Below are 15,066 nucleotides of genomic sequence, written 5' to 3'. Positions count from 1 at the left end.
CATTTAAACATTTAAAGTGGAAATTTTGGATGTAAAGTTATATGGATGAATCGAGAATATCCAACATGTCGTCGTCGGCGGCGAATGCATCCAGGGCATCGGTGCCGTCCAACATGTCCAATATGTCGTCGTTCTGGCCGTTCTGGCCATCCCTAGTGTCCCCTGGCAAACCAACCTCAACTGCGCTGCTTCTGCTGCCATTATTTTCATTTATCCTGCGCGGCGCGTTTATCGGAGTGCCTATCTCAGATTGTTGGATCTGGGGCTGCGTCTGGGACAACACAATAGGGTTGCACCTCGACCCGCCAACCTGCACGGTAAACACGCGGCTGACCACAGCAATAGTGATGACCAAAAACGGCAGCGCACCGGGCATGACCATAACAACGACATTATCCAAGATAACCGATGTCCCCGCCGTACATTCCCTGCCCAAATCACGCAAAACCCCGGCATGTATCGATGCCTCCATCTCGCCTGTCGGATCAACCACCACAGCACTCGCATCCATCTCACTGCCAGTGCCAACATCGCGAATCTGCACAAGCATTCTCGAAACCTTCTGCGTCTGCTTCACTTTACCCAGCACCTGGCGAATTGACATGCCAATTTCACCCATGTCCTGGACGCGTTTCGCAGTTCGCGGCGTGTATGCAGGCAGGTTAAGGTGGTCGACCATGGCAGCCCATGTGCCGCCCTCAAAGTCAGCCTCAGAAGCTTGCTCGGCGCGAGTGCGCCGGGAAAGTGGGGTTTTGAAGGCTGGTGTTGGGCGCTGGGTCGGCATGCATATTTCGTTTAGTTCGATTGCCGCCGGGGTGTTGATGGTCCCAGCAGGTCCTGGAATTTCATTGCGGTTGCGCGAGCTCGCAGAACCCCCATGGCGGTTGCCCTCGACGAGGGTGCGCTCTATGGTTTTCACCTGGCCGCCAATTTTGTTGGCAGGGCTCCCGCCGCTGCTGCTGCCGCCACCGCTTGTGTGCGTACTTGTACCGGGAATGGCAGCGGCAGTAGCAATTGCGTTGGTGGTTGCGACGGGTGTGGTTAACGTGTATTGGGAAAGTGTGGTGGCTGCTCCTTGCACATCCCTTGTAATTACAGTGCTCCTCTGGTTTTGCGGCCGGACTGGTGTTTGATATGCGAATTTCGCAAGTGTGGCGGCTGCGGATGATTTGCCAACTGCGGATATGCAGAACTGCGACCCAGACTGGTCTCGAGATTGCTGCTGCGCCTTTTGCTGTGGCTGTGACGGCAGGATGATAGCCGGCATTTTTCCTGGCTGGAAACCAAGGAAACCCTGTGTATGGTCCACCAGCGTGTTGTCCTCCTCTGGATTGAAGCCATCAAGCATGTCGTCGAGATCCCCTAGATCATAGTCCAGCAGGTCATCGTCGTCAACAGTACCACTGCCAGCACCGCCGGTGGGTAATGTTGGTGCGTTTTCGTTTGCCGAATTAGAATTAGAATTAGAAGTTAAATTCGTTATTTCTGTTCTTGAATTGTAAATTGAATTTGTTTCCGCAGCAGACACAGCCACGCGCTTTGGTGCTGGCGGGGGCAGTTGGTTTGCCCTGTTCTCCTCCCTGGCCCTCTTCAGCTCTTTTAACAAGTCAGCGAGCATGGCGGTTTTTGAATGTAAATTGAAATATAAAATAAATTGTACTTGTGTATAACAAACAAAAAATGCGAAAAGGAAGAAAAAGAAGAAGTAAAAAAGCCGCAAAGCGGCATATGATGATCGCACCACAAAACAAGCACGCTTTTTGATGCGATTCTCGTAACAACTGGCGCAGCTTAGTTATGGCTTATGCATGGGTGACCAAATGTGTGAGCATCGCACGCCAGCGAATAAATACATCCTCGATAGTCAAGAAGACGCTATACGCGGATAGCGTGGTGTCGTAAACCCAGAACCTAATCCAGTTCAGCAGCAGCCGGGACAGCCTCGACGATGTCTTTATAAAGCCCAGGCGCGAGTCATTGTGGTTGATATCGGCCGCGCGCGCATTACGAATTGCAATTAAGCAATAATGGCTCACGCGCAGCCACGTCCGCGTCTGTGCGTGCTGCTGCACTGCAGGCGGCTGGTCGGCGAACAGCTTCTTGTCGATCATGCGCAACAAATCGTTAGTCTTCAGCACAAGACGCAAGACCGGTGGCACCGATGACAAAATCTCGGCGATCTGGCGCAGCAAATCGGGCTGCTCCTCTCTCAGCGTGTCTATGTCGAGCCGCAGTGGTGTAGAAGACCCCGTCAGCGACTTGGACTCTATAGTTTCCCAGTTCTGACCGGTGAGAATGATTGAGAACAGACGGTACAGATCGGTTCCCGAAAGCTTATGTGACCAGTATATAATCTGGTCCTTGTTGCCGCGCATGAGCGCGCGCCACATCTCGGAATACTCGTAGCGAAAGCGCGACGATAACTGGCGATACAGCCCGTGGTCCAGCAGAACCAGGTCAAAGTTATACCCATGCGTGGTCTGCTTCCGGTCGCGCGGGCGCACAAACAGATTGCCTGGATGCGGGTCGCAGTGCAGGTAGCCGTGCACAAAGGTCATTTCAGCAAATGCACGGCCAATTTCGCGAGACACTTCGGAAGGGCTAATGCTGTGCTGCCGCAGGAACGCCAGATCGTCGCAGCGCTGGCCGCGGATAAACTCCATTATCAAAACACGCTCCGCCGCCTGCAGCATCTTTGGCACAACCAGCGGAATATCAGCGTGCGCGGCAAAGTTCCACTCCACCTGCTCTGCGTTGGTCTTGTCGTTACGGAAGTCCAGCTCGTGAGGAAGGCTCTCGCGCAGCTCAGCGCCCACCCACATGAACTTGAAATCCGGGAAGATGCTGTGTATAAACTCTAGCATGACCGATGTCGTAGCAATGTCAATGTCACTGTACGTGCGCACCATTGGATGCTGCACCTTGACTGCTACCTCTTGGCCGCTCTCGCGCAGGACAGCGCGGTGCACCTGTGCCAGGGACGCAACACCGATGGGCACCTCATCAAACTCGGAAAACAATTCTTCGATAGTCTTTCCAGTGTCTATGTGGATGGTGTGACCAACATCCTCTACTGAGCTGGCCGTATTTTGATCCTGCAGCGACTGCATCGTTGTGCACCATTCCATCGGCAGTATATACTGCATTGCGCTTAAATGTTGTCCCAACTTGATATAAATACCGCCATTCACCATCAGCACCCTCTTCAGTCTCTCTGCTGAACGCAGGTGCACGGATGAGCGCACACCCAAAATCCGCTGCCGCTCATCCGCGCTAATGCTTGGGTCGTTCTCTAACGGCAGCTCGGGAAAGTTGCGGTAGTAGTCCCATGCCACCTGGCACGTAACCTTGGCCACTATTGCGCTGCGGTATGCGCTGGATGCCACCAAGTATGCAGTGTCGTAGTTATACACGACATACCCGCCAATCCCGAGTGCCGTAGTCACCACAATAGCTGCACGCTTCCAGTGGCGAGGATGCCGTGGAACAGATCCCTTGGGCGCCTGGGATCCCTGATGTCCTTTGCTTGGTGAGAAAGATAAATAGCGGCTTGCTCTGCTTCTAAACAGAGTCTGGCCACGCGCGAAATTTACCCCTGCACTTGCAAAATTCAGACGACCTGCCGCTGTGGAACGCCTAAATTGAATTGCTGCAAACGACATTTGCCTTTAATTTGCTGAATGCGAAAGTTTTGCGCAGATATTACTGTGGAATGAGAAAATAAAAAAGCAATACAAAAAATACAAAAGGCAGAAAGACGTGTTATTGACAAAAATAATCAAATGCGATCAATATCCCTCCCCACTCATAACAGACGGATCCCCTTAGCCGATGCCTCCACAGCTAAATATTTGGGGTTCTTTTCTTTGCCCTTCGGTGTCAGGTGTGAATGGTTAAAAATGATTTACTGTTACAAGATGAAAATGTGAAAATGTGAAAATGTGAAAATGAAAATGCGTGGTTCGTAAGGTTTCCCTGGCTTGACCACAACCAGGAAATATTTTGGTGTAGTTGCCAAGCTATGTATACATACGTACATGCACAAGGCGCAACACATGGGTGTGACCATGCCAGGGTTGGCATCGATAGTCCTGCGCCTATTGGCAAGCTACCACCGGTGCTACGATATATGCTGCTTTTTGACAATTTTCTTGATGTGCCTTCAGCAATAGCACCGTATCATTCGTCTCCTTGCTCAAATTGGTGTTTTCGATACTCGCGTTCTTGTACTTCTGATTCAGCTTGTTAGAGCGCCTACATTTGCGTTCAAGCTTGTTGTTTTTGTCGGCTAGCATATGATTTATTTTAGCCAGTTCCTGCTTGAATAAGGATTCATTTGCAGACTCGAGTCGGTCCTCCAACGCCTTATTGCACGTCTCAGCGTTGGTAATGGCAGCCTCACTCAGATCTGCGTGCTGGCAGAGCTCCTCAATCGTGTGGTGCGCGTCATCGAGCTGACTGGTAAGGGCCTTGTTGGCCTGGGCGTGTACTGCTTCAGCGTTGTTAAGCTCCTCAATGGCGTGGAATGCATTTCCGAGCTCATGGGCAATAGCCGCCATAACCTAAGCATGTGCCATATTGGCTTTAGCGATATCCTCAATACTACGGCGTACGTGCTTGAGCTCGTTGGCAAGTGTCGCCGTAGCCTGGCTATCTGTTGCCTTGGTATTGGCGAGAACCTCGAGTTCGCGGCGTGTATTTTCGTGCTCGAGGGCATATGTTTCCTCAATGCCAGCAAGTGTGGACTCAAATGTTGGTAAGCGCAAACTAGACCCTAGTACGTGTAGAACCGTTGCTGAAGTAACCGTCATCGACATGGACAATGAAAGCATCAGCGTCTGCCACCTTGCTCTTAGTGCCGGTGGTCTTAATAAAAGTAGAAGTGCACGACTTGCGCACCAGCTGGTGCGATGGCTTGCGAATCAGCTTCTGTGACTTGGGGTTGCTGGAAGTCTCGCAACTGATATCTGCGCGCACTGCTTTGTGCATCCGGCGGATTGGGCTGGAAGGCATAATGTTCATTTTTATAATAAAAATAAATCGCTGAAAGGCTAGAGATCAAAAAGAAGAATAAGGATAATAATTTTTACTAGAAAATTGAAGTTTTGAAGTGTTGAAATTTAAAACAAAAGGAAGCTTCCCTTCTAATGTATGCAAAGGGCAAAGAGAACACGTAAAACAGATTTATAGCAGTGACTATCAGCAAACTACACATGCATTGGGAAATAAAGAAAGTGCTCCAAATAAAAGCTCGAAGAAAAAGAGGGGGGAAGAGAAAGAAAAAAGTATTATGATGGTGGGCAGTCAGTTTTATTTTGGAATAATGAGCACGCCAGAGAAAAAATGATTAGCTGCTTTTATAACTATTGGCCTGATTTCTGTATTTAAAAACATCGCTCTGCATTCATAGCTTGGGATCATCCAACAAATGATTTAGACTTTTTTTATTCGCAGTGATTATCAAGACCTGCATGGCCATACTTTCATATTTCAAACACTTACACGCACTCTTTTTGAGCTCAGACCACTTGTCTTTATAAGTAGCCATTTATTGGCGCTGAGATCTGGAAATGCCCTGCATAACTATCAAATAGCATAAGCCTGTACATTGTTGGGCCTATCCGTGAATACTACACAATTGAATTGGACAAGCAGATGCACTCTTATTTCAGCGCCGTATTTTCCGTAGAACCAGTTGCTTCCGCGTATAAGGATTGTCAAAGAAACAATTCAGAGACCGTGACAATAGCCAGGGCACCGTCTCGAATTGATAACCCAGAACTTTTGTTGCATCATGGTATTATACTGTGCCATCCGGTTTAGTTCTGGCTTATAATGTAATACAAAGAGATATCATCTTATTTGAATACTTAAAACCGCAATAGTAGTCAGTGCCAGTCAAATCCTCAATAGCCGATGGGTGCACTGATAATCAAATAAAGAAAATGCGGTCTTTATGCCTGAACAACAACCATGTTTAAATAAGTAATTAGAAAATATCAAAATAGCTAAATAACCTCTCAAATAAATGTTATTAATAAAAGCTCCACTGAAGTGACCAAGAGACAAACAAGCGAGAAAGTACAGTAGAAACGCCCTGCAGCGACACTGTCAGCGACTTATTGTGTACCAGGGTCATTCATATTTCTTCTCCACGAATGGGGGTCAAAACAGGCGTTCCGTAGTGCTACACCATAGATAAACTATAAATTATGAATATAAAAATCATTTACATGTGTTATGATTGTGTCGAGCACCATGCGAATAGTGCTATATGATATGTATGAGTTTTGCAATAATTTTTATTGCCAAGAAAATCAAAAGTAGAATTAAGATCAGCTTTGACATATATATATGCGTGTGTGTGCCATCCCCGACTTTGCCCTGTCCTACACGCTAGCCGTTTTAATCACTGATAATGTGTACTGGCTTTTTTGCAAGCAGCCCAAATATTGGGTGTGTCGATGTTTCAATCTTTGCGTATGCACGCGCGTTATAAAAGGGGGATCATATCTGGATGTTATTATTGATTCCCTGGCCTAATACTCCATGATCATATTTGCCTTCTATCAGTCGGTATGAAAACGGAAAGCAGTCACTTGAATATCAATCTCAACATTTACCTCCATGTTATTCGGTTGTGCAGCACTGTATGTAAAGGCTAAAAATATTGTTTCAATAAAAGACATGTTGGGCAGAACAAAATAGAATAGAATATAGAAAACCGATAAAGTAAAAAATACGTATTAAAAATGAATAAATGGCACAGCTGTAGACATGTCCATTTATTCTCAGCCAAGAGGAGGGTGATAGATACGAGTGCCATAAAAACATTTTATTTGACAAGAGCAGAGAGTGCGCAATGCGCTAATTATATGAATGGTTATTAGGATAATGCTTGCTCCAATAGCTCCTGAATTGCAACAGCCATTTGAAACGAGCGTATATGTCTTTATCCCCAGTGCTCTTGTGGTTTTAATGTTTATCCCGGGTCTCCTTAAGTGCTGGAATGTCGCGAGATGCTGTAATTAGTGACACCCTGATTTATATAAATGTTGTATATGTATCCATTTTTATTTTAGGTACTGTGGGTCAGCAAATTGCACGGGCTGTCGAGGTTTCCTTTATCCGGGCTTTGAGTTAAACTGAGTATATTGTTAGCAACTAGTTTTACAGCGTTGTAGTTGACTTTCCCTGTAATACCCAGTGCCTAGCTGGTCTATTAGCCACTAAGGTCCCTTCATGGATACTTTCAATTTTCCTTGATGCATGTGCATCTCGCTAGCTTTAAAGCTTCATGGTATCAAATACTCTATTGCCGCCTGTTTAGTGGGCCTTTGTAAGTGAGGTAGCTACTCCCAATGGTTTTGTCGCATGCTCCAGAGCATTTCACCTATTTACCCCCCACTCAGGCTTAATAACGGGCATCTGAATTATTATTTGCGCACTTTTAAACAAAACACTATTTAATGTCTTATCCAACGCTTATCTTGCTGTTTGTGCGGTCTTGGATTGTTTTTACCTTGTATTTTTAAACAAAACTTGAATGCACCTGGCGCCCTAGTCTCGGTTCTGCTGCTCAGAAAACCCCCATGTTACTGAGCAAAGTTCATTGCTGCTGAAATGTGCTATATGTTTTATTTACTTTTACTACATATTTGTCTGCCTCCTTGTCCTTTTGGCAATTCTTATCAGCCCCCCTCTTGCTAGGTTTGCACTTGTTTTCCTTTTTGGCTGGTCAGTTTCCAGATTCTATACTTTTGCGGTACATGCGGCCTCATACTTTCTAATTTTGAAGTAGTGTTGTGCTAGCAAAAAAGCGCATCGTTGCTGATCAATTAATAATAATTTTATTACTAGAGTAATAAATAAAACATGCGGAAGAGAAAAGAAAAAGGTTGTTTTGCTCATATGTGCTGATTGATCGCTGCTTTATTCGTGGGTTTTACGCAACGGGTAAGCTGCTCCAGTGTTTAAATAATTAGCTTGTTTATTTTAACTAGCCGCTGTGGGTATTTTGTTTGTATGTAACCGGTGTTTTAGACTTTGGGCGTTTTAGACCGCTAATGCACTTTTAGGCCATTTTACAGCGTATACACGCTGAATAGTGCCACTGAGTGACAATAGAACCCCTGCACCGTTGCAGCTTGTCTTTAGTGGGAAAATAACATACGCAAAAAACATGTTTCCGTCTCTTTGTCCCTACCACATAAAAAATATTTTTCTTGATTGATACTCTCACCAGCTTATTTTTTAGTCACAAAATACTTTAGCCCTAATAAAGTAAACACACAGCCGTTTTCCCTTGTTTTTTACCAACGGTGTCCACATTATGCTTGGACAATAAAAGTAACCTTTAAAAAGGTGTAAAGATATTGAAAAGTTGAAAAAGTGAAAAAGAAAATTCATGATGTTGAGCAGCCTGATGATATGGAAGTGGATGTTGATGAAAACTCGTTTCATGGCCCTTAATCTCGACATGCCGATTAACAGGGCATAGATGGTGGTACCATGTAGGATCAAATCAGGGGACATAATAATGACACCCTGATATGCCTCCCATTTGATAATGTATATACATGGATGTGCATATGCAAAGATCACAACCTTGATACGCCAAGACACTAGTCTGTCTACAGAAAAACCAGTTCTCACCAACGGAGTGCTCAATTGGTAAAATGCACAATAAAAGCAATGAGACTTATATATAAGATGAGGTCGGCCTCAGCTACGCTTTTGATCCCATTGATAATAAAAACCTTTAAAAATTAACACCCCACCTCTAACACTATATCATAGTGCTCTACACACACCCTCTTATTATAAGAGCATTACACTACGGAATTTTCAAAGTGTAACTTCGATGTTTGAGATTCTGAGGCTAACCGGTTATTTTGCTTATTATTTACTGCAATGATAATATTTCTGGTCAGTCCTCGAAACAAAAAAATGCACTTTATGCATGGTCGCCCGTCACTATTATTCACCTTATTTTTAATAACAGATACAGACACACAGACATGCAAACATACAGTCAACTTTCTCTTGTTTATTATTATTTTTATATTTCTACGCTAGGCTTGTATATTAGTTTGTTCATTATTAAAACAAAATGTTTTCCTATTTTAATGACTGATTCCAATTTACTCCAAGATAGGGATGTTCTTATAATAGGCGCGTTTGCCGCCGTTGGCCACTAACTTGCACACCATATATCTGCCCTGGGCGTCCCCCCTGGTGCTCGTTGACTCACTGTCCAATGGTACAGACGAGGAACTCAGCGCTATCTTGCCAACCCATACAATCTACATCAAATTCAACCTACGCTAACAATGGGAGGTCCGGCTAATGATATAGGCCGTGGTATTGACTTTTGGCCAACTGGACATTCTAGTCAATAATGCACACAGCCTGGCTGATAAAACATTGGATGCCAAGGACATGCAGCTTATCTGTAACAGCATTGACGTTAATTTTTGCACATCCATTTTTGGCACCCTGGGTGTTCTCGTGGTATTTTCGCCAGGCGGGCAAGCAGGGCATGGTGGTCAATGTTGCAGTGATGGCTGGGTTAGTTTTCAGCAAGGAAGGGGAGGTGTTTGCCACGATGAATGCTGGTCTGATACATTTTACTGAGGCTAGTCGCATACAGAAGGATAATGCCAGATGGTGTGCCTTGGCACCCTATTATGTTGACGGTTTGGTGGACGGCGGTGGTGGCGGCAGGATGTTGCCCAGGAATAAATTGGGTGCAGAGTTGGCTATAATCTGCGAGCAGGTTGTTCAGGCTGTGGTCAGGTGTATTTTTGATGACCGGTTAAATGGAAAAACGGTTCTGATGGCTGGCGAGTCTACTTATACGCATACTTGGACGTATTTGTTGGCCAGAGTGCACATATTTTTCATCATTATGTGGAGCATACTTGTGCTACTCTCCAATCGGTCAATGTTTTGTGCTAGCACAATGTGAAGAACAAGCGGAAAGAAGCAGAAACTGAAGCTGATAGTAAAAAAAGCATTGCATTTTCATTTGTTTTTCCACTAAAAATGCTTTGGTCGAAATGCTACTTGATTACTGACAATATATTTTTGCTAGATATTTGATCACCTCCATTTTAGTTCAGAGGTCCATGATTCATTCGTATGACCCGGCTTCTAATTTCTGGCTGCTGCAAACACTTTGAATAGACAATTCACTCTGAACTGTCTTTTATCTTTGACTCAATGATGGGTCAGCATGCCCCCAAAAAAGCAACAAAGGCAAAAACAATGTACAAGGGAGAGAACAATGGCAATTGGAAATTAGTCCGTAAATATAAGTATTTCTTGTTTCCATATTTCAGCCAACCAAATGCGAGCACAAAAAGCCCAAAATTTTTTGTTTATATTTTGTTTGTTTATATTATAATATTGTTTGTTTATTGTTATTGTTTCTAGTTTTTAGCACAATCTATCGCTAAAATTTTTCCACATTTCCAATTTTTCATCTTTGCTTCTATTTTTAACACTTGTTTTTTCATTTCGCACAGTTTGTTTTCTTTTTCCTTTTCTTTCTCTACTTTTATTTTATTAACTTTTCAATTTATCTCTCTCTCTCTCTCCCAACAATGTCTGGGTTAACTCCACCTACCGAAACAGGAGTAAGTAGAATCAGTCAATGTTTTATTTTGACCTTTATTCGCTTTGCAGTTGTTCATTTGAAATTTTAAAAAAAATTATGACTGATTACAAATGACAAATTGGCTATTTAATTTTATTTTATTAGGAGAGCAAAACGGACGGCACTTTCCAAACGTCCACTGAAAGTCAAACCAAGGCAAACCTGCCACCAGAGGAATGGGAGACCGACCACGTACGTGATAAGCGCCGTCAGTGGCTTCTGAAATGCCTAGGCGATAACATAAGAGACAGTTATCTGTTCGATGACTTTGTCGAATCGCTGGGTGTGGAGCAGCGGTATAAACGGTTCATCAAGGATTGGCCTGATCTCTTCCTCGACATAGCCAGGGGGTCGCCAGTGGCTGATAGCAAGGGCATTGTAGCCAATGCACGTTACGCGATTAACGAATTCGACGATTTTCCCATTGCTGACATTTTCAAAAAGCACTCGGGGAAATTGATGAGGTTGACTAAGGAAGCTCGTTTGGCCAAGTATTTTATCTCCTCTTCGACGCGATGGACAATGCAGTTTGTGTCGCAAATAGAGTTATTCCGGCAGGCAAAACTCCAATCCCAGAGTGCAGGCTTATTGCGATGGTCCATCAGAGGGATGTCATACAAGGCACTCCGCACAAGCCAGCTATCGCATTTTACCACGGTACATAACACGGGACATTAATTCCGTCCATGTTATACTTGAGGCCAAGGTGGATCCAGCTTTCAGTGGACCCCCAGAGGATACTCGCGGCCAGCTCGCAGATTACGGCCATGTGCTTAATGATAAGCAGGCAACCCGCACGTTTGCGCCCGTCTTCTACCTCCATGGACACCTTTGACGCTTCATGCATATTATCGTGACAAACTGTATGTCGTTGAGTTTGGTGATATATGCTTTGATACTGATTATTGGATGTATAACGGAGCTGAAGATATCCAGAAATGCCTCATGCGGCTTTGGTTTCTGCTGACTCTTGAGTCGGACATCTTTGGGCATTTTTGCGATGTCTCAAAGAGACTTGGCTCTTTCATTTTTTCACAGGAAGTCAATGTGGAGAACAAGGGTGACTTGAAGACAGAAGTTCTATACTCGTTTCCAAGGATGTCAAGGATGGTGAGAATGTTGTTGCTTCATTTTGTGTCGAGAAGACAATAGCACGTCATTCATACATGGTTGGTCGCCATGCCCATTTACTCAAGGGGAAATTCAATAGGAAGCATGATGCTGTGCTGAAGCTTTCCTGGACCCCAGTCAATCGTTTGCCCGAGGGTGCCGCATATGCTATCCTCAACAAGAGACCAGTCGAAGGTATTCCTGAGATATTTTTGAGTGGCCTGCTCATTAGCAACCTCAATGGATACCGGCTGGAGTTTGTGCTCATGGAGGACTGTGGCCAGTCAATGGCCGAGTATCTGAAAGGCAAGACTAATGATCAGAAGGACGAGCTGGTTCCTAGGTTTATCAAGCAGCTGACCCTGTGCCTTGCCCAGGCAAATGACATTGGTCTCCTGCATAGGGACATCTCAGCAGGAAATGTGTGTGTCAAAAAGAATGGCAGGGTGTATGTCATTGATTGGGGCTGTGCCAAGGTCATTGACTGGGGCTGTGCTAAGGCCATTGGCTGGGGTACTGCTGAGGACATTTCCAGGGATGCTGCTGATGACCCTGACACAACTCAACTCAAACACATTGAGGTTGCCGAGCAGTGGGGGTTCAAGGCGACAACAGTGGGACAGGTGGAGGTGGCCAAGGATCCATTTACAGGGACGTCACTTTTCATGGGAATTCCCATTCTTAGTAGAAACCCCATTCGGGGTATCCTTGACGACTTGGAGAGTCTTTTCTATGTCATTATGGATGCAGTGCGCCCAGCTTATACTGAGAGGGATGATGTTCAGGGCTTCAAGTTCCTAGACTCTCCATCCCTTGCCATCGTAAGGTGGGGTTTAATCCAAGAGGATGCTGTCTTGCTGGAGGAGTTTGGTGTTAAAAATATTAACCCTAGGCTCATAATGCTTATTTGTGCAATGCGCCGGTTCCTGTTTGAACCAGAAAACAAGGTTATGAACCACCAGCTCTGGGCAGACAAGAAATTTGTCCGACGGGCCAACTGGGATGCTGCTCCTAAGTTTATGCATCCCAAGGCGATTGAGCTCCTCAAAGAGGATAATGGCCAGCTTAAGCGGCCAGCTGGGGACGAGATCAATGCTGGGTCATTCAAAAAGTCAGCACTTTAGGTTTTTTTTGTTTTAATAAATATTTTTGATCCCAAAAAATTAACTGCAAAAGATAATATTTACATTTTACTCATATTTTCCTGATTATATTAAATAAAGTTTTTAACTCTTGTCTATCTTATTTACAGATTCACAGATCCACCAATCACTTTAACTGTAAACAAGAAATACTTTTAAACTCGCACATTGCCCAATTTTACTTAAGGTTGATTGTATCCATAAATTTCGATTTTTATTTTTTGCCAAATGATTCCATTTTAATGTTTTCTTTCTAATTGCTCCATTTTATCATTTTCCTTTCCTTTCCAATTCCAATTTCACATTTTACAATTTAGTATTTTTCACATACTTTCAATAATCTTTTGCTAGCATAGACGATAGTCGGTACTACCTCGCAATTGGCATTGGGGCAGCGCTTGGCACGTACCAGGAGGTACTTTCGCATCTTTTGGACCAATCACAATATGAGTTAGATTTCTGCTACACAGACAAAAACAGCGACAGCGACACGCCTGGTGCGCCGGGACCAATAATTCTAAAATAGGGTGCGGACAATGAGGTGGCATTCGACATTCAGATGCCCGAAATGGTTAATTCCTTGGCACATTTGATACTGCATTCAGCCAACTTTAAGCTGCAGGATACTGTGTCTGAGCTGGTACTCGATATGGCCATGCGGTGAGAGATGCTGCAGCTGATAGTCGCGCAGGCTCAGGGAAGTTCAACAGCAGAGGAGGAGGGCTGGTTGCGGGCAGCTGTGTTGCTGCAGGTGCTGGTGATGATGCCGCAGCAGGTCGGCAGGTTGGTTTGGGCCGGCGGCATCGAGGCGCTGGTAGACGCTATGGGCGCGCCCAGAGAGAAAGAAGTGGCGATGCGGGCAGCCACCACGCTGCTCGGGCTGCTGGACGTGTCGGACCCGGAAGTATCCAAGCGGCACATGCGGCAGGCAGTTGGCTGGGGGCTTCTTGAGGTTTTCAGCGAGGTACTTCTGCAGTCAGCCAACGGCTCGGCCTGAGGCGGCAGCAAGCGGAGACAGCAATCAGACGCTGCACTTGTTGGTAGGTGTGACCATGGCAAAGAAATTTGCGCTGCGCACTGAGTACCACCGGCGGATGATCGATCTGGCGTTTCTGTCTGCATTGCTCGGTGTCGCACGCCAGTCAGTGGCTAAGCTTAAGCTTTTGCGCATGCTGCTGGAGAGCCTCATGCAGCTGTACACTTTTCTCACAGCGTATCGGCTGCCAGCAGCAGAAGAAAACGCAACGGAGGTAGCGAATCCGCAGATGGTGCAGCTGCTGGAGTTGGGTGCCGTCGATGTCATCACTTTGTGTGTCCGCCAGGATGACCAAGGCATGTCCTCGTGGGGCATTGGGCTTCTTCATGAGTTTGTGTCGTGAGGTGTCGGCAAGATGCAGCTGACAGCATGCCCAGGGTTGGTGCATTAACCGTGTCATAGGCTGGCGACAGGCAAGTATGCATACACCAACCATCTGATTCTGTGCTCACTCTGGTACCTGTGCATGTCGCGGGAGACGGCCGTGGCCCCGGCTGCACTGGCGGAGGTCGTGCAGCCAGAGAATCTGCGACGCATGTTGGCGATGCTTGTCTGACGACGACGCTGAGGTGCACTACTGGAGTGTAGCGCTGATCAGCCGCGTGTCGCTGCTGGCGTCGACGCACCGGTGGATTATTCGCAGCCCGCTGCCCCAGACCATGGCAAGTATTATTTCACGCCTGTATCATTCGATCGATGTGGCGCCAATAATGGCCGAGTGTCCGACGATTGCAACCATGTGTGTCAGGCTGCTTGCAGCTGACGTTGAGTCGGCACACATGTCTCGGCCATCATGGCCATCATCAATGCCACGGCAATGTCGCGCGGCTTTTTGCGGCTACTGATGGCTGACGACGCAATTAAAATGTGGGTGGTCGAACTGGCCTTGGTCAACGGCAGCAGCAGCGGCCCAACGCAGAGTTACGTGGCAAAGGGCCTGGTTGCGCTGATGTATTCCGGGCAGGTGGACGCCAAAGATGTTGTGCGCAATGTGGTGGCCCCGCTCCTGCGGCAAATGGAGAGCATGTATTTGAATACTTTGGAGCTGGCGTTCTATCCCGTCAGAGACAGTGATGAAGCGTTGAGCGAGATCATGCCAAAGGGCATCAGGTTGGGCC

General features: G+C 46.0%; 5 protein-coding genes across 5 annotated transcripts; 2 read left to right on the top strand and 3 right to left on the bottom strand.

Moving 5' to 3' along the window:
• Positions 1-3: 3 nt before the first annotated feature.
• BX661DRAFT_52710 (uncharacterized protein) lies at positions 4-1,719 on the bottom strand. The gene has a single exon (XM_051539231.1). The coding sequence runs from the start codon at positions 1,616-1,618 to the stop codon at positions 38-40; it is 1,581 nt and encodes a 526-aa protein (XP_051389847.1). The 5' UTR covers positions 1,619-1,719; the 3' UTR covers positions 4-37.
• On the bottom strand, positions 1,714-3,763 carry BX661DRAFT_185923 (ABC1 family-domain-containing protein). Its single transcript, XM_051536900.1, has one exon. It carries the CDS (start codon positions 3,660-3,662, stop codon positions 1,803-1,805), a length of 1,860 nt encoding a protein of 619 aa, XP_051389846.1. The 5' UTR covers positions 3,663-3,763; the 3' UTR covers positions 1,714-1,802.
• Positions 3,764-9,146: 5,383 nt separating this feature from the next.
• Positions 9,147-10,126, top strand: BX661DRAFT_52700 (uncharacterized protein). The gene has a single exon (XM_051539230.1). It carries the CDS (start codon positions 9,401-9,403, stop codon positions 9,968-9,970), a length of 570 nt encoding a protein of 189 aa, XP_051389845.1. The 5' UTR covers positions 9,147-9,400; the 3' UTR covers positions 9,971-10,126.
• A 422-nt stretch (positions 10,127-10,548) lies between these two features.
• BX661DRAFT_52698 (uncharacterized protein) lies at positions 10,549-11,582 on the top strand. Its single transcript, XM_051539229.1, has 2 exons — positions 10,549-10,640; positions 10,766-11,582. Exons 1-2 carry the CDS (start codon positions 10,608-10,610, stop codon positions 11,336-11,338), a joined length of 606 nt encoding a protein of 201 aa, XP_051389844.1. The 5' UTR covers positions 10,549-10,607; the 3' UTR covers positions 11,339-11,582.
• Positions 11,583-11,974: 392 nt separating this feature from the next.
• On the bottom strand, positions 11,975-12,466 carry BX661DRAFT_185913 (uncharacterized protein). Its single transcript, XM_051536899.1, has one exon. The coding sequence runs from the start codon at positions 12,297-12,299 to the stop codon at positions 12,090-12,092; it is 210 nt and encodes a 69-aa protein (XP_051389843.1). The 5' UTR covers positions 12,300-12,466; the 3' UTR covers positions 11,975-12,089.
• Between the last annotated feature and the right edge of the window lie 2,600 nt (positions 12,467-15,066).

Source organism: Kickxella alabastrina, assembly GCF_025024165.1.
Source record: "Kickxella alabastrina strain RSA 675 chromosome Unknown BX661scaffold_20, whole genome shotgun sequence".
Lineage (NCBI taxonomy): Eukaryota > Fungi > Kickxellomycota > Kickxellomycetes > Kickxellales > Kickxellaceae > Kickxella > Kickxella alabastrina.
Note: the sequence above shows the minus strand (reverse complement) of the source record. Positions and strands in the feature narration are given on the sequence as shown.